This window comes from Hesperophylax consimilis, chromosome 25 (assembly GCF_061612785.1).
Source record: "Hesperophylax consimilis isolate HC1 chromosome 25, BYU_Hcon_1.0, whole genome shotgun sequence".
Lineage (NCBI taxonomy): Eukaryota > Metazoa > Arthropoda > Insecta > Trichoptera > Limnephilidae > Hesperophylax > Hesperophylax consimilis.
The window spans coordinates 19100767-19127045 of NC_142860.1; the positions used below are offsets into that span (position 1 = coordinate 19100767).

The 26279-nt window shown below is 35.9% G+C and overlaps 1 protein-coding gene across 2 annotated transcripts in view; it reads left to right on the forward strand.

Moving 5' to 3' along the window:
* The first annotated feature begins 4542 nt into the window (after positions 1-4542).
* mbc (dedicator of cytokinesis protein myoblast city) overlaps positions 4543-26279 on the forward strand; it is a 116815-nt gene continuing 95078 nt past the window's right edge. For both annotated transcript variants that reach the window (XM_089646873.1, XM_089646874.1), the window contains exon 1: positions 4543-4665. In XM_089646873.1, coding sequence (XP_089502999.1) covers positions 4620-4665 — 46 coding nt within the window. In that variant the 5' untranslated portion in view covers positions 4543-4619. The remainder of the gene's footprint in view (positions 4666-26279) is intronic.

Sequence of the window (26279 nt, forward strand, 5' to 3'; positions counted from 1 at the left end):
GGAAGTGGGTTACTACAGCAAAATTATCCTTAATACTTATAGACGACATAGTTGTCTATGAAAAAAATATATATATCACACGTTACCACTGATCACACTGCCACTCGTCGCGCCGGGTTCACGTTAATTTCCACCTCCAAGATTTGCATTCATTCATTCTCGAGAACAAAAGTGAAATTCAAATAGGTTTATATAAAAAAGGCCTTCTGTAATCATGGCCCTCAATGATAATAAATTAATATTAATCTTGTTTCCAGGAAAACGGAGCCCATTGCATAGTGCAGGGTGATGTTCAAAGGCAGACTTATTTAGATTTTAAAACTGAGGGCGCTTAAATCTTTTAAAATGCTCAGCTATAGCTACTGAAAAAAAATTCCTTCACGGCCTATGTCATCTTTGGGGATGCTGTGTGGAGGGTCTGAGGTATTTTTGAGGAAAGGAAGGAGTGAACCGAGGTCTTTCGGGAAGCTATGTGGAGGGTCTAGTTTGGTCAGTAGTAGGGTGGAGCGGTCACAGTGATGCGAAAACAGTGTTCAATATAGTGAATGAGGAATACTTGGAGCAGGTGGATGAGTTTGTGTATTTATGGAGTATGTTTACGAGAGATGGGAAGGCTGACAGAGATTTTGAAAGAAGGGTGCAGGTAACTCCAATAATGGAGGACTGAACGCCTTATTAAACGATTAGATGAATCATTTGGTTTAAACTGTGATGTTAAGACCTGGCCAACCGTTTACAAGCCGTAAAAGTGGGAAAAAACCAATCAAATTATGCAACCCTTTCATCTGGAGTACCCCAAGGGTCCGTTCTGGGCCCACTACTCTTCATCCTCTTCACAAATGATGTTGCTAAAATAATCGAATCATCTGGCCTTCTATCTCACTGCTACGCTGATGACCAGCAAGTTTATTTTTATTGCTTACCAGAAGAAATAAACAGTCTAAAAATTCGTATAACTGAGTGTATAGAAGCATTTACTCGCTGGATGACCTCAAATAGATTGAAACTGAATCCCACAAAGACTGAGTTTCTGTGGACTGCTACAAGCAGACGTCAGCATAACATTGAAAACTCCCCAATAACCATTTCAGGAAGTGACATCACTCCAAAAACGTGCATAAAATTACTGGGTGTCAATCTGGACGCTAATTTTTCCCTTAAAACTCAGGTGAATAGAACTGTAAGCACGGGGTTCTTTCAATTAAGGCAAATTAAAGCAGTGCGGAGAAACCTGCCAACAGAGGCCACTAAATTGCTAGTCAATTCCTATGTTGTTTCACGTCTAGATTATTGCAACGGAATATATGCAAGTCTCCCCAAATGTCAAATCAACAAATTACAATCTGTTTTCAACGCCGCGGCAAGGCTTATCACTGGAGTATCTAAATACTCCCACATTTCAGAACATCTCAAAAATCTGCACTGGCTCAAATGTCCTGAAAGAATCCAGTTCAAGGTATGCTGGATGGTATTTAAGTCACTTAACGGAATGGCTCCGGCTTACTTATCAGAATTGTGTATTCCAGAATATTCCAATTCCCGACAGTCAACCCTTAGGTCAGCAACGTCATCAGCTATCAGAAGGTTGAAGGAACCAAAGCGCACACCAGATACTAAGTTCGGTGAGCGTGCTTTCGCCGTGTCAGGACCTAAAGCCTGGAATGGACTGCCACATGATTTGAGAATGATCGCAGACCCGACAGAATTTAGGTCTAAACTTAAAACGCACCTTTTCAGACAGTCGTATCCATAATTTCAGAAACCTCCACTTTCACAGTCAACGGCAATTTAAATTTACAAAATGCCAAAAAAAAAAAATTAAAATAAAATAAAATAAAATAAATAAAAATAATAATTAAAAATAAATAAATAAAAATGAGAACAACTAACATTTTGTGGGCTTTTTAAGACAGTTAAAATACAGTTAAATTAAAATAAAAACTATAGCAGACTTAAGGTCATGCGATGGCCAGTGTTTTTTGATATAGTGTCCTCTGCGTGCTGTTTTATCTTTTATGCATAAACTTTTTAATATAAGTGTGTTTGTCGGAAGTGACTTGCCAGGTAAGTATGTTTTGGTATCTTTTCTAAATAACAAATGTAGATCCTAGGAAATAAATTGTACAGCGCCCTTGAGGTGATTTTTCACAAAAACGGAGCTCTACAAATTATCCAATTATTATTATTAATACTCAATTCGACTACCATAATACGGACATGTGTCTAGTGTGGTAGTCGAAAAGCATGTAAAAAACTGTATACAAATATATTTTACGAATAAAAGAAAGAAAAAAAATAAAATTAGCGCTAACAAAAATTGTCCAAAGAACCGAAGTTGTATGGAAGTGAGGCATGGAACTGACTGAGAATGGAGAAAGTGAATACTGTTGAAATGATATCTCTGAGGCGTATGTGTGGTAAAACAATGTATGATCGTGTGAGAAATATGGAGATCCGCAAAGAGTGCAAGGCTGATGTAAGCGTAACAAGTAAGATTAAGAAAGGGACGCTTAGATGGTTTGGGCATGTAGAGCGAATGAGCGAAGAAAGGAGTGTAAGGAGTATATATGAAGCAAATGCAAATGAGGAAGACATGGCACGATCAAGTAAATCAGATACTTGAGTCGAGCCATGTGAAGAGTCAGAATAATAGAAGAGTATGTATGAATGAGGCAAGAAGTGCGTGCCAAGACCAAGGTGTTTGGCAGTCCGTCCTCTCTGCCTACCCTACTAGCAAACGGCGTCATGGTTAGTTAGTTAGTGCATATTTTGAAGTGAAACTTCTTTAGGCGCGTAATGGATTAATTATTCGGGGACGGAGTAAAACCGAGTCAGGATCGACACGAAAATGCGGGTACCCCCACCACCGCTCACCGTTCACTGTCCCTCTCTCACCATATGCGCTTGTTGAGGTGGGGGAGCCGCTCACGAACGTTCTCTCTCTTCTCTTCTTTCCTCTCTCTCAGACACCAGCGAACTGCGCCACGCCAAGCATCAGCTGCTTGGTTAGTATACTGCGTCGTGAGTGTAATACGAGTGAAATACGTAATTGATTGTGGTTCATACGGTTTGGTACAGAATTTCAGTGTTAAAAATGAGTAGTGACGAGATAGAGGTGATGAACACATCAGTGGCACAAGAGGAAATATCCCCTGAGAATCACCAAAGAAGAGGAGAGTCTGATTCACACAGTGATGACATTAACATAAGGTAAATATAACCTATAAGAGTTGATAAATATTTCACAATATAGTAGTATTGTTGGAATAGGATTGTTTAATATATTGGCGAGATTATATTAACAGTGAAATATGATGTAGGAATGTCGTTACAATCAAAGCAATGGCCAACAGGCGGTACAGACAGCGGAAAAAAGAATTAAAGCCTCCCAAACCTCAAGCTAAAACGGCAGCAGAACGTTGTAAAGCATACAGAGACCGTCAAAAACTTCGGCAATCTGCGGTAGCTGAAGCTATAACACCTGCTCCAGTTCCATCAAAAAAACGGAAAATCGTTCCAAATTCTACGTGTACTGCGAATTTATATATCGCACTTTAGTTACCATAACCCAATTATCACGACATTAGGAAATGATATTCATGAAATTGACAATGAAAATGGCACATGATTGGTAAATTGTCATTGTAATTTCTTTGTAATTTTTAATTGTAATATTGTTATTTATGTAATATTGTATACTTGTGAATAAATTGAAAATTTTTGGAACTATACATTAATCGAACGTCATTCATCTATAAGAAAATATTAGAAAAAGCAAATCCATGCTTCGTCGTTGAATTATTTAACCTCTAATTTTCAAACTAACCTAAGAGAGAAAATAGAGATGATGAAATGAAAATAGAGAGAGAGGAATACTAGAAGTTTCACTTCTGTCTTGCGTAGGCTTGACACACCCACTTTTTTCATGGTAGTGTATATTTTTGTATCGGTAGTGCATATTATGTATGTTGCGCAATCACTTTGTTCAAAATTTTGCGCAAGAACCCCGTACACTGTGCGGTATCTATACGACGTGTTTGCATGCGCAAACAGTTTGTGGAAAAGTCGCAATCTTTTGATGTGTATGCAAACCATTTGCGGCTTGCGCTTTAAAGTAAAGAGCTCGTAAGTACGTCATCGGCGATCGTCCTCTTCCTTATCATTCGTACTGCACATAAATAAACCACTCGTGTAGTGCATGAAAACTAAAAAAAGAAGATACCAGATACGATGACGTCACGTACAATCTTTCTTTCGGACTAGTTTATACAGTTTTGAGGTATTTGCTTATTTGTGCAAATTAGATCAAAATTAGTTAAATTTCGTGCAATTCGTTTGCGCTGTATACCGTTTTCATTTTGCACATGCTTACTTGTGAAAATTAGAGTAAAGCGTGTTGACGAACTAAAAAAAGAGCGAAAGGTTCGTCAGAACGAACCTTTCGATTTTTTTTAGTGACATTTAACTTTTGTTTAAAAATCGAGTTGGCAACATTATTCTTGGGAGTGGCAACTGGCAACACTTTTTTTGACAGTGAGTTTTAAGATGGCGGGTGGTAGTGTTTTCTTTCGTGGGACTGTGATTTAATTTTGTTTTAAAACTAACTTTAATACGTAAATATGACTGTTTGGACAAGTTTAAATGAGAAATCTAAATATGGAGTCGGTGAGTTGTATTGATTTTCTTTTTAATGTTGATTATGATGATCTGACATTTGAAATTTTTGGTTGTTTTTTTTTTGGTTCTTGCGCATTGACAACTTGTTGAATGTGGATTTTCTTTTAGAAACTTGCTCTCCCGCGTTGATTATTTATATGCCTTGCTTTATAAATATGGATGTGCAATATGTTAAGATAGCTTTTGAAAAGAAAATCATTTGACGACTTTGACATGATTATTCATCAATGTCATTTGTATGCCCCTCCCATTTTTAAATTAATTATTTGTACCAATGTTTACGCTACTCACTACTTGCTACCACAAACTGCCCGCTCTTGAGATAACAGTTTATTTATCAGAAGATTACATTTCCTCTTTCCGATTCCATTTTTCCTTTCCTTTGCCTGTTCATAATACATGTATTATTATGATCAGGCTTTGATTTGTCACTGTACACAAATATTAAGGTACATGATTTATCTAACCTTTTCACCTAATCTAAATCTATTCAGTTGTCTACAGTAATATAACATTTTTTTTTTATATTAAATATTTTAAAAAATGTAAACAAATATTTCCCTATTGGGTTAAGTTATTCCATTGCTTATTATAATTGGTAAACTTGTCGAATTCCGCTGCATGCAAAGGCTCTTTAAAAAAACAACACTTGATTTCAACTTAAATATCTAATGGAGACAACTATTTAGTCGGGAGTTTAAGTAAACATACACAAAATAGGTTTTTCGGGTTTAGTTTGAGTTATTTTAATCATTTATGTGTATATCCTAACCTTCAAATTTAACTTTGATTGAGTAAAAATGGAACTTTAATGCATCTTTCACCATATCCCACCACATAAATAATTATTTCTTGTAGTAATTATGTTAAAACCTAGTTCTATTTATATATTTTTGCGTATTCAACAATTAATTAGGTGATTATAGATTTTTAAAATTCTTATCCTTATTTTAACGCACCCGCTAAACTTTGGCAAGTAAAATCTCACGAGGGTGACACGCAGTTCATACTAATAATGCCCATCTCCCTTGTTTCTATTATCTTTGTTATAAAGTATTATTTGCAAATCAATCATTCAGCAAGTGTTGGATGGAGTTACCTGTTAGTGGTGTTATGATAACATCCTCGTTAGAAATGGCGTTTCAATTAATATTATTTGTGTCAACCGACTCGGGCCGCAGATACTAGATCAAGGGGGAAATGGATCAGATATTTTAATATTTACAACCTTGCAATAATTGAATGAGTGCAGTGAAGTCCTGTTTTAACTCGGCCATTTTCATTTTGTCTGCCTGAAATTTGTTTGTACTTTCCATTTTCATTTCGAGATGGTGGTCTTTTTAATGATCCAGTAAGTATTCTTTTTTCAAATGTGAAATCGTATTGTTTATTTGGACGTTCTTTTTCACATTTTTTCAATATTATAGTACCTACCTCAAGAAAGTTTGAAAAAATTTTCTTAATACAAATTGTTATTTGAAATTAAAAAAAGTTACATAAAATATATGCATATATTTATGGTTTATAATTAAATAAGTAGGTATATCTTAACTAGCGCCTTGGTAAAAACTAAAGTAACAGGCAACTCCGGTGAAAAATATAATAGTTTATAAAAAAAAAATCATGTAGATCAACAAACGCTGATTCTGAACATATAAGTTTTATTATATACTAGCGGTACCGCGCAACGCGTTGCTGTGGCTCAGTTTGTCTGTGCAGATAGAGAAACAATAGCGCATATTGCTTTTACGTCCAACAGTAGGCGCTGTTTTTTTTTTTTTTTTTTAAAAGCAAGTTTTTTACATCACAGGTGATGTCTATATAATATAGGTATATAAAAACACACATATTCAAATGCAAAATATCAAAATTTCAAAGCAATGAATGTGATTGAAACAAGGAGCGTGTGCTAAGATAAGAGTTGTTTTTATTTTTATACCGCACAATAGATTCAACTTTACGGAGTTATTTGGACCAGTGGCTTCCCCAATTTAAATTATTTATATCTCCACCAACATGGGTTAGGCCATTTCTACCCACATTTCGATTCTGAAGGGTGGTCGTTCACCAGAGCGATACTGAGAATATCTAGCACTCGGGATGTACTTCAGAATACCGGTATTGATGAACTAAGTTGTTATTAAATATAAATCAATGAATCGGTGTTGAGTCATCAATGACTCTTCCACATTTGCAAGTTATATACAGTTAACCCTTTCACACCCACATTATTTTTTCCACATAATATATAAAATATGTAATGCTTGATAATACCTCAGAAAATTATTTGAAAATTTTTGGTAAGTATTTAATTTTTTTTTTTTAGAAATTTTTCTATGTTAATTTGGATTAACATTGGGCATCAGAGTGTATTTTTTGAATAATAACGTAAAATAAACATAACACAAAAGTAATACAAATAACTGCTTCATGTCAAAAATGCACATTTACAATGTGGTGATAATCTCTAAGGTACAAATAAATAACATTTTAACTAAAATTCATTCAGAAATAAAGAAAAAATCTAGGATAATAAATCTTTAAAAATTCACCATACTAGTAGAAAACATGTCCGTCACTACCAGTGTTAATTTGAATGAACATTGAAATTCATTTACAATATTCTGGGAAATGACTGTGATCAGTGAATTGAACTGATGTTATTATTATAGAACACATCTTAATGCGTTAAAATATTTGTAATTCGAGTATAAAATATTGATATCTCACCTTAAATTAAGTAATCAATGACGGCAGAAATTCGATGAAACTCACAATCAGCAGATGTCAAAATATTTATCGTTGTTGTGGAGGGAATAAGAATTTCAATAGAGCAGAAAAAATAGACACCACAGAAAAGACTACAAGCTATAAGAAAAGGAAAAAATGGCTTTTCTAAATCGCCACCTTGACGTTAAAAAAATTCACAAAGTTCATATTAATTTGAATAAACACTGGGGCTGAAAGAGTTAATAGGATTCAGATTGACTTACCTGCAGAGTTTTATTAATGTGCCAAGTAATTATATTACGTAAAGATGTTTAATTTATTTTTATTATTACCTGTTCATGGGACTTTTTTAAATTAACTATTTATTTTGATGTTATTTTTTAACAATTTTTCATTTGCGTTTTGCAAAACATTGAATTAATTTTTTTTTTTTACTAAACAATATACATATAATACATAATTAACAAATATATATAATATATAATATTAGTGGTAACAATACCTCCCTAATTGAGAAATTCTCGTGTTTAGGGAGGGAGCACTATCAAATTGACAGTACTATACATACTTATCAGTTGTTACAAGTTTGATGCATGAAGGACTACTTTTTTTATACATAATGAAAATTATGTTAATTATAATTATTTTAATTGTAGTTTTCGTATTTTTTGGGTCACAGAATCCAAAATGGCTGATTGTTAGCGGAAGCCCAGTTACATCCCAAAGTATGATTTTGTTTTAACATTAACTATTTCATCTTTGGGGATGCTGTGTTGAGGGTCACTTTGGGGAGAGGAAGGAGTGAACATGGGTCTTGAAGGCACCCATGGTGTAGGAGGGGAAACACAGCCTGAAATTGTTCCACAGCCGAGCTGTTGAACGGGTCGACGAAACTGTGACAAATTAATAATGTCACCCTTGTACAAATGTCGCCTGACTGTGCACCACTGCTGAAAGGATCAATATAAATATAATTGCAGGACAATCTAGTGAAACTCGCTAAACCGTTTGAAACCGGTAAAAAATTACCGAATTAATATTATTACTCTTAATTACTATCCCATAGGGCTAGGTGACTTACTGGTTTAAACACATGCTCGTGAAGGTACCCTGCATAAGCAGCTCTCGCAAGTTCCATCGACACCGGTTCCGTTTCCAAAAGCAGATTTATTTTCTATCAAGATATTTTCAAAGACAAACTCACGCTCGTATGAAGCCTGTTGTAAAGGATTAAGAAGTTTTCATGCTTAAGAAGTTCTGTTCTTTTTTTCTATCCCTTGAAGACTGAATTTGAAAATGGCCCAATTTATCCCACATATCGTGGGTTAAGAGGGAGAAGTGACTAAGCTAAGTTACTCCATTCCGAGATAAATTCAAATGAACTATTTCTGCACTTTAATAATGAGTTTTGACTAAAGCTTAAAATATAGGTATGTTGCATTTTTGCTTTACTTAATAGACCGGATAAATCATCACAATGATAATTAATCATATCTTTAAAAAGTTATATAAAGTCATGGAAAGTGATGAAACAAAAACTTTATTAACTGGGTTAAGTAGGTTAGGTTAGGTTTAAATATTTTTTTTCATCGTTTCTAATGACTTTATATCAATTCAAAGTGTGTTGAATTGTCACTGTGTTGAGTTATCATGGAACCGTATAAAGTATATTTTAAAATGACACCTATTTATTATTATTATTCTTTTGTTTATTATTATTATGAATAAAAGAAAGTATTGAGGGCAGTGAGGAAATTGAGGGCAATGAGCGGGCTGATGGACTAGCAAGGAAAGGGGCGAAAGCACCACTTGCGGGATCCGAGCCGGCGGTAGGAGTAGCAGCTTGCCACACTAAAATACATATTGAAAGGTGGGTCAAATCCCTGGCACTGGGAGGAATGGGAAAGGGCACCCGGAATGAGGCAGTCCAAAGTACTCATAAACAGACCAGACCCAAGGCGAACCAGCCAACTACTCAATATGGACAGAAACTCACTGAGGGAACTGGTAGGACTACTAACGGGACACTGCCATCTCAGGAGGCACATCCAGTTGTTGAGATTGTTAATTTTTTTCCTATCAATTGAAACACTTAAAATAATTTATACGTCAATGGCAGATTCTATTATAAGATATGGATTAACCATATGGGGAAATACTACTATAACCAATCTGAAACATGTCCAAGTAGCAATTGTAAAATTACTAGTCGTCCCTAATATTTTTAAACAGAGACATAATTTATTTATTTTGTAAGAAACAAACAGCTTTTATATAATATACGAGACAAATATACAAGTTAACTGAAGTCAAGCCACAGAAGTTTTTTATGTAAAAGTGCATTAGAAATGAAGTTTTAGTATCTTAAAATTAATTTGGTGTTAAAGGAAGGGGAGAGGAAAAGGAAAATAGGAAGAGGATAGGAGATGCTGCCGATACATTCCATACTCTCATATTAATAATCGATCGTACGCATTACTTCATATCGATATTTCTTTAGGTTATTACCAAAAATGTCAATGCTGTAAAATTTTGTATTATATTGTGCACATATACGAGGAATTGGGGAATTTTTTCGAATGTTTGTTCTGCACGAGGGTAGATAAAATAAATCAGATTGTCGGGTTGATCTAGACGGAATATGAAGATTTATTAAATTGGTAAGTTCTGGTGAGTCCAGACCATTATTTAGGATTTTAAACAATAAGATTTGATCAAAAATTAGACGTCGCGTTTGGAGGGAGTTAAAATTATGAAATTTAATGGATTCGGTATAATTCTGTATAATAATAATAATACACCGTTGCTGTTTCAGAGTGCCAAAATTTTACCTGTTAAGGCTATTCTATGGCGAAAAAACATAATTCAGTATATATTTACCCCGCAGCATAAAGAAAAATTAGAACATAAATACAGTACTAGATTCACGAGCCATGATGGGTTAATAGTTCCGAAATTTAATAATAAATACGGACAGAGGACGTTTGAATACAACATACCGAAGATATTTAATTTATTACCTGACACTATAAAGCGATGAATAAGGTTAAATATACGGTGAAAAATTGGCTATCGGAAAAAAAATATTTACTTTAATATGTATGAAAAAATTGTTGATTCTGTAGATATAAGATGTAAATTATAACTTATAAAAATGTATATGTAACTAAACTTTAAGCACCTGTTGACAAGCCAATTCAATTGGCTTAGCAGGACTTGTTTGTTGATATGTATTAACTATATAGCACAATGATCCTATGGCCTAAGTACTCACGGAAATTATATGTAAACCGTCTGCTCTATAATAATTTTTTTTTAAAATAACAAAGCAAGCAAAAATCGCACATCTTCGAAAATAAGTTTCAAGCGTAAGTTTCCCCAAGCCAATATATCTATCTCAAACAATATTGTTATCAATTGAAAGTACATTTATAGACTTCTTGACAGACAATGGTTTCATTTTATAAACAATATGAATTTTCCAAGTACAGGATGTTAAAAAAATGTTGCGCATATACTCTTTGGTGACCGGGTATCTCATCAAAATGACAATTCAACACACCTACAAAAATGATATAAGGTCATGAAAAGTGATGAAACAAAAACTAGGTTAAATAGGTTACATATGTGACTATAAACCTAGTTTTTGTTTCATAACTTTTAATGACTATATCACTTTTTAAACGTGTGTTGAATTTTCATTTTAATGAAATATCATGGAACCATACTCTTTACAAATGCTACAACTTGTGTCATCTTCCTGGGCCATAAAACGAGCAGTTTCAGGCGATACCATACGTAGTAATGCAAAATCATGTGTTTATGGTTTGAAAATTTGGTCGCCTAGAAATGTTTCAGATGCTTTAATTAAATACTGCGATTAGAATACATCTTGGCCTTTGAAATAATCGAGTATTTTTTAGATAAGTCTTTTTATAAGCCCAGAAAAAAATAATGTATAAGGCCTATGAAAACTGCTTTAAAGTCAAAATCTCCAATTTACGAACCCATTTTCGGTTATGGTTTTATTGTATAATGTGGGAAATTAAGTTATTTATAAAATGATTGAAAAACATTTAAATATTTGTGCCTGAACATCCACAAAATAAAATAAAAGGCACTTTTTGGCCATGTTTTTTTCTTGCATAAATCAAAACAGGCGGATGGTGTTAAGCGGGAATTTAAACCTTATCGTCAAATGTAGGTCATTCACTATCCTAACATTGAAGAGGACACACGTGAATAATTAGCGCTAGAAAACAACTCCTTAAAATGGACACCACTGCTGACGAAGCCGCTCAAATGGTGTAACTGCTGCGATCATGGATGAGACAGTGTGATGTTGCTCACCAACTAAGCTTAAGCCATTTTGCCGGTCGGCGGTTTTTCCAACAGTTTCAAGAGACTTGTTGCTGATGGTCTCCGATAGAGACAATCGCTTTATTGTCTCATAAGACTTTGCGATTTTTGTGACGCCGAGTTTATATTAAAATTAGGCCTAGAACATTTTGGCCAAAATGATTATATAAAATCAAATTATCCTGCAAATATTTTCAATCATAAAAGACATTATAAAAAAAACTTTTGTATTAAAAACTCAATATGGAAAAAAATGTTAGTTAGCCACTTGTCGCTCTTGACGGACGATATAAATTTTTCCGGCTTAAGAAGTTTTTGTATATTCAAATTTTTATACCTAGAACATTTTGGTCAAAATGATTATAGAAAACCAAATATTCAAATTATCCTGCAAATATTTTCAATGATAAAAGACATTGTAAAAAACACTTTGTCACTAAAAACTTAATATGGAAAAATGTTAGTTGGCCACTTGCCGCTCTTTACCGACGATATAAGTTTTATCCGGTCCCTTGTAAAACTTCTTAAGAGAGTTTCACTGTAACCTGCCAGTATTATTTAAATTATCCATACTTCCATCATCAAAAGTGGAAAACGTTGCTTGCGCAGTGATGAAGGACTTAGCTAACAGAGAACAGAACCTGTGATGCCTGTATTATATCTTCAAGTATTATACATCCATCACACATAATATAACATTCCCCTCTTCAATAAAATATATATTCAACGCATCAAATTAGCATACATAATATTATATACTTACAATCATTTGGTGAGAGGTACATGCCTACCTACATGCTACGTACATATTGCAGTATGGTCCCCAATGGTAACTTAGTCACACATATATATATATATTATGTACTCCGAATGAGATATTGTCAGTTAGTAGGTATACCACATAGTAGTTGACTTATTAAACGCTGGCACATTAGTATTCACGGCGCGTAGCGAGTGTAGTGCTCATCTGCCTGTATCTGCCAGGTAATAATGTGCGCATTCCTCTTTGCCTTTTGGGATTTGGAATCATGTGTGAAAGTGGGCAACTCGAGAATTTGTCAACAATGAAATGACGATGAAAAAAAAATTATGTATTCATTAAAAAATATAAGACGTGCTCTCCCGGGTTATGAATAATCTAACAATATTTGAATTTTCCCTAGCTTGTGCAATGATGGACTTGGCTTACAGATGATTGAACTCGCAATGCCTGGGTACAAACCCGAAGCATTGAACTCGGCTATAAAAATCGGTTTTTTTCTTCAATGACGATTTGTGTTTTACAAACTTCCAACTGTGCACAGGTTGATCAACGATGCTAGGTTTTAGGAGCATCTTCCATTGAAATATCATAGAATGAACACAGCATTCGCGCCTGACTGCTGTGTTCTAAAGACTGCAATCTGTCCGTTAAGTAAGTAAAATCTATCAAACGGACTTAATTCTTCTGTTCATGTAAAATTTTCCTTGGTGCTAAACTTGCTGCAAGCATTATTAAAAAAATTCTTAAAATAGTATATTCTTTGATGTGGAAAATGGATACAGCTGAAATTGTTAAATTTACTGATGAAAATATGTCTAGATTCCATGTGAAAGAAGCAATTAATTGATGAGGGAAAATCACAGTAGTTTTTTTTTTTAGATATATTTAAGTAATTTGCAACACCAATCAAACACCAGCACAACTATCTAAATTCCGCCTCGGAACAGAAATCTCTAGCGAGGAGGACTGTGAATGTACTAATATACTATTTATCTTTAGTAGTCATTAATAAAATTTAAAAAATTGTGAAAACTTAAAATAGTAATCCATTGGGATGCCAAAATGGAACTTAAATAATTATAAGCAATAATTAGTCGCCTGAAATATCAATACAAATTGAAAATATCTCCCGAGTAAAAATAAATGCTGCCAACGGGAATTGAACAGAATCCTAAACATTAGTTTATTATTAAAAAATAATAATATTTGACAAGTCAAAAACATTTCACCAATAAATGAAGATATAATATGTCTCGACGCCATCTAGTGAGAAATTTAGCACTAACAAAGCTTTTCTTACAAAAATAAAGTTGGTTGTTTACAGGTGGAAAAAATATAATAAGCAGTAATTGTTGATTGAGGTACTAGTACATTTTGAATCATTTGGCGGGTTGGAAATAAGCCAACATAGCTCAGTGGTTTCAGAGCACCTTACCGGACATCAGAAAACGGGTTCAATTCCTGTCGGCGGCATTTATTTTTACTCTGGAGATATTTTCAATTTGTATCGATATTTCAGGCAAATAATTATTGCTTATAATTATTTGATATATTCACATATATCAACAAATGCTGATTCAGAATGTATAAGTTTTATTATACATAACTACACATAGAATTAATAAATTGTCATTTAAAAACAATTAAAACCGTGAGACACTCAAACACCCTGTGATTGGTCGGCGGTTCTGACAGCAAAACGCCACCTCACGGGTTGGCCGGCCGCATGCGTTAAGAATGTTCCCTGCGTATACTTGCACATAGGTCACTACTGCGTTTTACAAATTATTTCACTACATATGCGTTGCTATAAAAATAATAAAATTGATTCACAATTCGCAGCTCACCTTTTGGAGAAAAACCACGTCCCGCTTGACAACAACGAGCCTAAACCTTTACACATAGAAAGAAAGGGTTTTAGATTAAATTTACTAGAACAATTAGAGATAAATAAAAGAACTAATGATCCAAACATAACCCTAATTAATAATCAAACAAAAATGATCAATTCTCCCCTGCTTAATATTTTCAAAAAACCCAAAAAATATAATTCCTTAACATAATCACCCACGTACCAACAATTAAGAAAACCCATAGGTAATTAATTTTAACAGGTGTGCAAACACTGCTGGATTCCCAAATATTTTGGTTATTCCAATTCTTAATGAATCATTTTTGAACATTATAGAAATTTAAATGGGAGGGGATAAATAAAATCATATAAATAAGTCGTCGCCGTGTGGACATATCCACAGTTTGATAATGGCCTCAAAAGCCGAAACAGCTGTCACATTAAAAAACTGTAAAAATAACAGAAATACTTGCAGAACTTAATACTTATTATAACATTATTAAATTTGATTTTTTTTAAATTTATTTTAAAAAATTAAATGGAGTTCTACGAATTAAACACCAAAACAATAAATAAATATTTCACTAGAATTCATGTTTTTTGTAAATTTTCCCAAATATTTAAATTGGGTTTTTTTTGTTTTCATACAGACCCAATTGAGATTGACCCTACTGTTCTGACAAAACCGAGGTACAGGCTTTGAAAAATGCAAACTTTATTATTAAAAAACTACTTTAACTATTAAATCTACATTTGTAAAAAAAATCATAAAATACCGGTATTTAGGTTAGAAGGTGAACGTCTTGATGATACAGCCTGCGTATGTTTGCGCTCGCAAAACTCTAAAAGTAGTCTACCGATGTCGCTGAAAATTTCAAAGTTTGCTCTTATTAGGGCCACGAGTATTTAGAGAGTGGCTTGAATGATAGAAAAAGTCGGGGACGCCCTAGGGATACTTAACAATATATCTCTGCACCGGCACGAGATACGGAGTCGAATGAAAGTGAATGTAATGTAGTTTTTTAACGGTAACATTGTGGTATACAGTAGTGAATGGTGGAAGAAGTCGGAGACGCCCGAGAAGGTATTAGCAACAGCGAAGCATTGCTGTATCCACTAAGTTCATAATAAAAAATGACTGGAATTCCTGACCATGAAAGATTTTGATTATGGTATTAAGATATAAGACATAAGTATTGTGATAATGTTGAGTATTTAAGCAATAGATGGCGCTAGTCATAAAGCTTACTCCAGAGTCCGACAGATGTCGCTAGAGTGTAACAATTACTTGTGAAATGAGATTGACAGGGAACAAGCTTCTTGAACCAGAGAATTACCAACCTTCGGGTAATGAACAGTGTAGCTAAATTCAGACCTATTATTTGTAACGTAAATAAGCACAATTATAAGTAGAACCTTTTACTTTTCAACAAAGAGTTCCCAACACTTAAATCTGCAAAGTAAGGCAGATATAACAGTTAAGTTTAGAATAATGAGCATTTGAATGTAAATTGGTACTTAGTGGTATTAATTATTAGTTAAGCAACAATAATGTTTAACATAATAGATCTCCATGATGTAATGATTAAATAGCATGGATTTAATTGGTATTCAGGACTAATGATATTCATTGAGCTGATTCCTTTCTTGATATTGCGATGCAACTGTATAGGATGCAGCTAAATGATCACATCAACAGAACAATAAAATGGATTTTAAATATTTTGTATGACAACACAGAACCGAGAAAAATCATGGGATATAATAATTGTAGGATTTGTGAAGCTGAAAGCATTTATAAAAATAATATGTGCCTCAGGATCATTGTCTTTCAAAAGACAATCAGAAAATTTCCTTTCAAATGAACACTGTTAATAAACTTTAAAAATTTCGACTTCTGTCAAAAAAATTTGAACAAAGGAAATATAATATAATAACATATTTCATGCATAGAATTATTAATCAACTACAATAAAATAAACATCTATATAAAAGCAACATTTTCCGCTTGGTTTGGTTTTCAAATATTGTCAGGTTATTCGTAATCCGGGAATGTTTTGAAAAAAAAAATTTGTATCCACTTCATCGCTTGTCTGAATCGATCCCACAATCAGTTCCAATTTTGAAAATCAAAGCAAATTTCAGTTCTAGAGTTCATTGAACCCAAGTTACACAGAGGCACACTACCATGACAAAGTAGAACCTTGAATAAAAGTGACAAAAAGAAACTTACTTAACCTAACCTAAACTTACCTAATATATTATTTTATCTTAACTTAATATATTGTTTTATCTGGTTATTTGTTACACTGTTTTACCACACATATACAGCATTCAGTCTACTTTTAACCTTCCTCTGCCAGTTCCATGGCTCACTCCCATACCTCAGGGTAGGTATTAGCACTCCACTGTGGACTGCTAGCCTCCCTTTGGATATTTTTTGTTAGCGCCAACTACGTTCAGTCCTCAGTTAATGGAGTTACCTACATTTACCCTTCTTTCAATATTTCTGTCAGTCTTCCCATCTCTCGTAAACATACTTCCTAAATATATAAACTAATCCACTTACTCCAAGTATTCCTCATTCACGATTATATTGCACACCATACTCTCTCTTTCAAACACCATTTCTTTAGACTTACTTACATTCATCATTAACTCATTATCAGTGACTGATTCTCATGGCATGTAATAGAGTCCTAACTCTTTTACTTCTGGTATATGTGTTAGTGCACGCTGCTTGTGGTTTTGGGCTGACTTTTTCAATTCATGATAACTGTGAATCATGCCTAGGAATGTATGCATATGATACCGTCTTGTACTATTTTATCCTGTTGCTCGGTTAAAATTTTTAGGAGGAAGTTATAAAACTTTTTAATAAAACAAAAATCAAACCTTTTTTTATACATACCTGACAATATTTGAATTCATCCTACTTTTTCGTTTTTTCATTAACTCCACACAGGAGGTCCTTAAGAAAATAATTTACCTCTGAGCATATGCCTCATCTATATACATATATTTGGGGATATTGTGTGGAAGGTTTCTTTGAGGAGAGGAAGAAGTGAACATGGGTCTTGAAGAGACACAATATGGTGTAGAAGGGAGGAAACTCAGAAGCCGGCAAATTTCTCCACAGCCAAGCTATTGAACTCAAGAACGAATTGTAGAAACAACCCACTTTCATGTGATAAACATTTCATATATCTGAGAAAAGTTTTCGACAGTATATCCCACACAAAACTTATGGAAAAATTAGATACTCTGTACATTAAAAAGAATGCAGCAAATTGGATAAAAAGCTACCTAAATAATCGCCCTCAATACGTCAAAATAAACAATGGATATAATAATCAAGATACATCTGATTATGGAATCCCACAAGGTACGGCACTGGGTCCAATATTATTAATCTTATATGTAAACGGGATATTTTCTCAAACACTTCATGGTAATATAACCTCTTATGCTGATGATACAGTCATCATTGAACAACAGAAGACATAAACACTCTTAAATACTGTTTTGACATAAACTTACTATCTCTAAATAAGGAAAAAACTCACGTTATACCATTTGCAATAAAATCAAATGACGTTCTACAAAATTTTGACATAGTTATACACGACAATTTAAAAAACATAAAAACTGTACAATAAACTGTTCCACATTGAAAATTTCAAATAAAATTAAATACTTAGGAATAATAATAGACAAAAACCTAAACTGGAAAGATCAAATCAACCAAACCGTCAACAAAATAAGAAAATTAATTTATAAATTTTTGAAAATTCGAAATTTTCTCTCATTGGAAATTCATCAGTCTACCACGCTTTAGTACATTCAAATCTCCAATACGCTGTAATCAGTTGGGGAGCTGCATGCAAAACAAATCTACTCCCTGTTGAAATTGTACAACGTCTAATTATAAAAATAATATTGAAAAAACCAAGAGATTATCCAACACACCTAATTTTTGAAGAATTTAAAGTATTAAAATTTAATGATCTTGTCCAAAAAAACACAATAACTCAAATAATAAAAGAAAACAAAATCACAGCTTTTTAACTAAAGTCCTACTCGTCAAAAACATATGTTTCCAGCACAAAAATGTAACACCACTTATGCTCAACATCATTGCATATATCTAGGGAAAAAATACTTCAACAGCCTATCCAAAAATATCAGAACAATAGAAAACGATAAACACATACTAAAAGCAATTAAAGAGAAGTTCAATGTAAAAATACCAAAATGATGAAACTATCTTTTTAAGTAATTATAAATTTTAATATTCATAATTACAAACACTAAATATTCATAATCTTGATGCTCACCACTCTTCTAGACACAAGCGCCAGCTTCTATAGAAGAGGAACATTAAAAAATCAAAAGCAGTGAAAACTAATTGTATGAATTATTTTAGTTAACATTATTGATTATACTCTGTAATAGACTATTATACTGTAAATTATCAATTTCAATTATTTCAATTATGTCAATTATGTCATGGTACATTGCCACCTCAAGTATTTTGGGTGTCCAAAATACTTGACGGGGCTGTTAGCATTATAAGCGGAAAAAGTTGCTCTTGCAACGATGGAGGACTTATCTAGCAGAGGATTCAACCAGCAATGCCTTGGTGGGAACCTGACGCATTTGTCGATTCGGCTCACTGAATAAACAATACAACTATAAATGTCTTCCATGCAAATTGGAATGGAAACCTTTGTCGCCACTCACTTAATACCTTTTGGTTCTAGCCCAATTAGCATGTGCTCTGTCTCTCTCATACCGTCTTGACATTGTATATTGCCATCCCATTTGAATTTCTTAATGATGATGAAACACACATTGCATTTCTTGTTTTCTTCTTTCTTGTATGTGACTTACCTGCTACTAACTTTTTACATACACACATTTAAAAAAATAAAATAAAGCATAAGAGTTCCATCTGCCTGGAGCCAGTGGGTCTATGACAATCCCAATCGGGCTATTTTACGAGGCTGAAAGGAATGGGGAGGGTAAGAAGATAGAAATGGGAAGATGAAGTATTGAATTACGTTTCTAATGCTAATTGAAGCTTTGTTTCGATTATGAATGGTGGTCTTTCACCGGGGCGATACTGAGAGATATCTACCATTCTGGAACATGCGCAAATACATTAAAAATTCATTCAAAAAAATTACTGTTAAAATTATGCATATTTACTTTCACAAGATGACTTCAATATCCAAAAATAAAACTGCGCATACTAATATCAAGGCTGTACGCATTTTTCTCAACACTTTCTTCAGCTCGTTAACATCAGCGCACCAATCTAATATAATTATTGATAATGTATATTATGTGTAATTCAACACTCTGTCACAGCCCAGTAATTTGCAAGGCGCTCTCATGTAAACTGCACATTCTCACTTTACTGCTGGTCCAAACATGGTTTAAACATATTATACACATTTAAAGTTTTATTGAAGTTTAAAACAGTGATGTTATTTACATATTATCTTAGCAATATCTTTGTAAACAGTGCCAGGGAACATTTCTCTCTTTTCCACCTGATGTGCGGGCTGCTTATTGCTTCTGAAGGGCTTTCAACAATCTCGTATGCTAGTAGTTCTGTGAACACACCCAAAAGAGTATGTTTCTAATTTTCTCTTATTTAATAAATCAAAACCAAAATTTCCTCTCAAATCATAAGATTTGTAAGTAGGTACTTACATACCTAACTACTTATTTAATTATAAACCATATATTTTTTGTAAGGTTTTTTTAAATTTCAAATAAGGAATTATACAATTTGTCCAAAAAAACATCACTATTTGAATCCTTTTTTCAAACTTTCTTTAGGCAGGTAGGTACCATAATATTTAAAATTCAAATGAAAGTCCAAATAAATGCAACAATTTCACATTTGAAAAGAGAATCTTTACTTTAAAATTTACCATTAAAATGGCCACCATCTCTAACAGGAAACAGAAAGTACAAAAATATTTACAGATGGGCGAAATGCAAAATGTTTGAGTTAAAACAGGATTCAGTCAATTATTTAAATCTGTTTGTTTACTGCACATCCTAAACTAAGTCAGTCACAAAATCTGTATAAAGTTGTACCTATTTTAAGAAAAACGTCATTCTTACAGGTCCCATTTAGACTTGGGTTCGATTTTTAAAAGCCATTTTTTCAGTTTATATGGTACCAAACGGGCTGAAATTTTGGAATTCTAATAAGAATCGTGGTCCAAAAGGAAATCATTCAAAAAATATGCATAACAGCAGTTTGTGGAAATATTAATTGTATGTTTCACAGTATAAAGTTTAATACAAGTAAAATACATAATATTCTAAGTACAGTTGTTAATCAAAACATGACCACCGTTTTAGTGTTATGCTTATTTTGCAAGTAAGTATGTAAATTGCAACAGTTAAAAAAAAAATTATGGTATTAAATAAAAATGCAATATCTTGGACAGACATAGGCCCTAAGGGATATTATTTTCCTCAGGGCCTCCCGTGTGGAGTTAATGTAAAAAAATCATCGTGTAATATTCAGAATCTGGCGAAATTACACATCTCCTTACCCAGACGGCGAACAGGTTGAAATTCAAAAATTATTTTTTTAGTACTCAATTACAAAACATCGACTTTTCTCTACTTTCTACAGATGTAATATGCATGTATTATGTATAAACCTTCCGGAAGAATTTTTTCTAAGCTTATAAAAAGATTTAACATAGCAAAGGCCAAGATGAGATCTATCGCAGTATTTAAGGCGATGCAATACGTCGTGTAATATTTTAAATTGAGCCGCTATCAATAACAACCCTTAGGTAGATGGCGATAAGGTTTAAATTCCCGCTTAACACCATCCGCCTGTTTTGATTTATGCAAGAAAAAAACATGGCCAAAAAGTGCCTTTTATTTTATTTTGTGGATGTTCAGGCATAAATATTTAATTTTTTCTCGATCATTTTATAAATAACTTAATTTACCACATTATACAATAAAATCATAAACGAAAATGGGTTCGTAAGTAGGAGATTTTGAACTTTAAAGCAGTTTTCATAGGCCTTTACATTATTTTTTTCTGGGCTTATAAAAAGACTTATCTAAAAAATACTCGATTATTTCAAAGGCCAAGATGTAATCTACTCGCAGTATTTAATTAAAGCATCTGATTCATTTCTAGGCGCGCAAATTTTCAAACCAAAAACACATGATTTTGTATTACTACGTATGGCATCGCCTTAATTAAAGCATCGAAAATCTTTCTAAGCTATCAAATTTCCTCACCAAAAGCACATGATTTTGCATTACTTGGCGGTGCATCTCCTTATGTGTTATACTCCAACCACGCCGGTATGGCAGGTCTCATGTATGTCAATCGCTCAATAGATAATGTAGCATTCATTGCGTCGGTCGGCATTAATACGTGGGTAAAGTTTTTCCCAGATAATTACAAATAAAATTTTGTTAGCTATCAGTAAAATGGCGAGTGGTTCTGGAATCGTTGGCCTTGCTCAAAAAACGCGTTGCGGATCAATAATCCAATAAGGACTATCATACCAAATTAAATTTTATGTCACACATATATTATATACGAAAAAAAAATTATACCAATAAGATTGATCAATGTTCTACTTTTTAAAAACTTTTCAAAACAAAAAACTTTTAGAAAAGAAGTTATTTTTATATCCAACCTATCTGTAACTAGCCACGTCTTCCTGTGGGTCATTCTCTCTCTGCAGATAGAGAAACATAACACATTTTGCTTTTACGTCCAACAGATGGCGCTTGTACTGGACGGGAGTCCGCACAAGACTGTAGATTTAGGCGCCGGGTCCAAACCGTGTCTTCAACCGATGAGAATGCTCCTTTACGGCCGATGATGATGATTGTAGTTGATATTGTGATGAAATCTGCCTCCCGCACCCAGGCTTGGTGAATGGTGGGCACTGGGTGTGCTTTCGTCTCTGCTCGCTTCTGGTGTTGGCGGTTTTCCAAAGGAGGGCCGGCTGGTCTCGAAGAGGTAACACCAGAAGATCTTGGAGCAGAAGACTCGGCGAGGTGAGGCAGATGTTGGGCAGGAGTCACTTGTAGATAATAAAACGCTTGGTTTTGGTGGTAAAGATGAACTGATTTATTTTTAATTATGTGGCTGCTTATATTTAATTAGCCTGACTCGCGCCCGACATTGGGCTAGGAGCCCAAAAGTGGTGGGGGGTTGTACCCGCGCCAACAATGAGTTTATAGCCTCCGACAAACTGTTGCATATTCATTTTGTCGGCAGCAATGGTGATAGTGGTCGCTTAAATTTGCGAGTTAGAAAAGATTTTGAACGCTTACATGAATGACAATTACATAGTTTAAAAGCATAGTAGTTATGAGAATGTGTATCTTGACAACTAGATTTTTTGTTTGCCAAGATACGACAAAAAATAAGAAATGTTTGTAAAATAAATGTGTAAAAATGATCTCAAGCGATCAAATTTGTAAAACATGTTAAGTTAGTATTTTTCCGAGGTCCCCCGTAACATAGCGCTCAGAAAGAGATAAGATTCACTATGCTACGAGGTTCCTGGATTTTTGTACACGCAAAAAAGGTAAAAAATATTGTTCAAAAATGGGTTTACATATGGGTGAAAAACAGCTTTTTTAATATCTCCTCAGCGGTAGTATATCGAAAATAGTGTTTATTTGACTACCGCCGAGGGGATGAACAAGTAAAATATACATATTTGCAATGTTTAAAAATTGATTTTTCTATGTAAAATTTACATAGAAAAAATGCTGGACATTGATCCACGCGGCAGGTAAGCCGGCGATGTGGTATCGAAGCCATTCGGAGTCAAAGTTTTCAAGCCGCTTGGGCCGAAAACTGGACAAAATGACCAGTGGCGGGGAGTGGTGATTTTGCCAGTGGCGTGGAGTAGGGACATTTTATAAAAGTAAACAATTTTTATGAAATTAAATAATATGGTCAACTACGTCCGTTACACTCCCCCCGTTTAGCTATGCTGAACTAAAAAATAGGACGTTTGTTGGTACGTTGCAGCCCGCGGCGGCCAGTCCCTCTGGGATGGTGCTGGGCTGGTGGTACTGTTGATGTTGCATCGGTAGGCGGGGCCGGCAGGATTACAGCGAGCTTCACATCGGGGTGGACGTAAAATCCGGTGCTCGTCTGGATCCGGGCGGTCCTCACTCGGCCGTCTGCAGCAGGGGTGAATGGAGGAACATGGTGGGCTAGCCTTGATGGCGGCAAGGGCCCCATCAGAGGGGGGGCTGGCTTGCTCCTGCGCATCTTGCAGGTGGGGCAGTTGTGGGCGATCTTGCGAATATTTGTTCGCAGTCGCAGCACATGGTAGCTGCCTCGCACCTCAGCCATTGTTCTCTCCTTATTCGGATGATCGGCTTCCTGGTGATGACGTCTCACCAGAAGTCGTGCATATGCATGATCACCATCCAAAATTATTGGTGTCCGCACTGCTTGGGGCACGTTACTGAGGGCTCGTATTCTTGAGTTCATCCTCAGTAGGCCGTCAGGTCCAAGGAAGGGGCTCAAGGCTTTGAGCCTACTGTCACTTGGTAGTGGATCTCCTTTCTGGAGCGCATTTATGTCATGATAAAATGTCTCTTCTTGACATTTTCTTGCCCATCGGGCCTCTGCTTCCTTGATTTCATCGGTTCTTAAATGATTATCAGGTTGTTCGTGGCTTTTTCCACGACACCTTTTAATAGAACGATGTATCCGGCAGGTAGTTTGAATAAGATGATTAAATGAGGAGAATTTCTTGATGTCGGGCAGTGTTTCTGCCACAGTTGAAGAAAGGCCAACGTTTTGGCGCCTTACTTCAATGTGCCTGGGAGACCCTTTCGCGGGGCCGACTGATTCTCTCGTACCATTTGCAGGCACAGATCCAGCTGGTACTCCTCGTACGGCCGCCTGTATCAGAGGTGCTCGCGGTACGGGGCCAGATGGTCCATGGGGCGTGGTAGAATGCCACCGGGCATGGTGCCTGGGTGGTCTTCTCTGCAAAGATGCTGGCACAGATCCAGCTGGTACTCCTCGTACGGCCGCCTGTATCAGAGGTGCTCGCGGTACGGGTCCAGATGGTCCATGGGGCATGGTAGAATGCCACCGGGCATGGTGCCTGGGTGGTCTTCTCTGCAAAGGTGCTGGCACAGATCCAGCTGGTACTCCTCGTACGGGCGCCTGTATCAGAGGTGTTCGCGGTACGGGTCCAGATGGTCCATGGGGCATGGTAGAATGCCACCGGGCATGGTGCCTGGGTGGTCTTCTCTGCAAAGATGCTGGCACAGATCCAGCTGGTACTCCTCGTACGGCCGCCTGTATCAGAGGTGCTCGCGGTACGGGTCCAGATGGTCCATGGGGCATGGTAGAATGCCACCGGGCATGGTGCCTGGGTGGTCTTCTCTGCAAAGATGCTGGCACAGATCCAGCTGGTACTCCTCGTACGGCCGCCTGTATCAGAGGTGCTCGCGGTACGGGTCCAGATGGTCCATGGGGCATGGTAGGATGCCACCGGGCATGGTGCCTGGGTGGTCTTCTCTGCAAAGGTGCTGGCACAGATCCAGCTGGTACTCCTCGTACGGCCGCCTGTATCAGAGGTGCTCGCGGTACGGGTCCAGATGGTCCATGGTGCACTGTATAATGCCTCCCGGCAGTGCGCCTGGGTGACAGTGTGGCTCGTATGGCCAATGTGGTAGCTTCATTCACATGTCCAGAGGTCCCTCCGCCATGGGTGGTCCACCCCAACGCCGTTCGTGATAATATTCGCGTAGAATCACGAACGTCGCGCACTTCCCTCGAGACAATTAAGTTAGCATTGTCTTGCCCGATGAGAAGTGTGGGGGTGATGTAGCGACCGTGGTACCTCTGGACAGGAAGGCTGAGCTGCTGGATGGTATTTGCTTTGATCACGTACTCATCAGAGATTCCGGCGCCGCGTAGAGTGATTGGCACGCGGCGGGACGTCAAGTCTGTTGAGCACATGTTTTTTGCTCCGTGTAGTCGTAGCTCACGGGTAGGTCCGGTTGTGCCGAGTTTTTGTGCTGTGGTGGCGTCAATAAGGGTGACTGTTGAGCCCTCGTCCAGAAGCGCAAAGGTTTTAATCTGCCGCTTCGGGCCCGACAATATGACTCCCACCACTTTTAACACGGCACTTTCGGTGTGGCGTCACATATTGTGAACATCTGCCACAGTAATGTCATTATCACGATTGTTATTATAGTTGTGAAGAAGTCGGTGGTGGGGGGATCTGCACTCCCCCACGCCGCACCATTCACTAACTTTGCACTGTTTTGTATAATGTTTGCCATTGAGGCACAATCGGCACAAACCGGCGTCGTTCACTGTTTCAAAACGATATTTTAAGTCTTTCGCGGCAAAAGTGCGACATTCGCTAAGTTGGTGGCCATTTTCACCACACTCGACACACCCGGCGCGGTTGTCGAACTCGCGAACTTCATCGTAACTGTTTTGCACTTTTTCCCCGCTTCGATTATTTTCTCGATTATTACCAGACAAAATTTGGGGCATTCGATTATTACCAGACAAAATTTGGGGCTTTCGATTATTTTTCGCGAACTGTTGTTTTTCACTAGAATTGTTGTTGTAAACATTGTTTTCCCGCGATAAAAACCGTTCTGACGCGGCAGACGTGTTTAAACTGTTGTCACAAGTGTCACTTTTGTTCGAATTGTTTTTTCGCGAAAACTTTTCTGACGCGGCAGACATATTGATGAAACTTTCACAGGTATCACGTTTTTTAGCACCGTTTTTTCGCCAAAACTGTTCTGACGCGGCAGACGTGTTCTCTAAACGGTTTTCGTCACATGTTTCACGATTTTGAGCACTGTTTTTTCGCGAAAACTGTT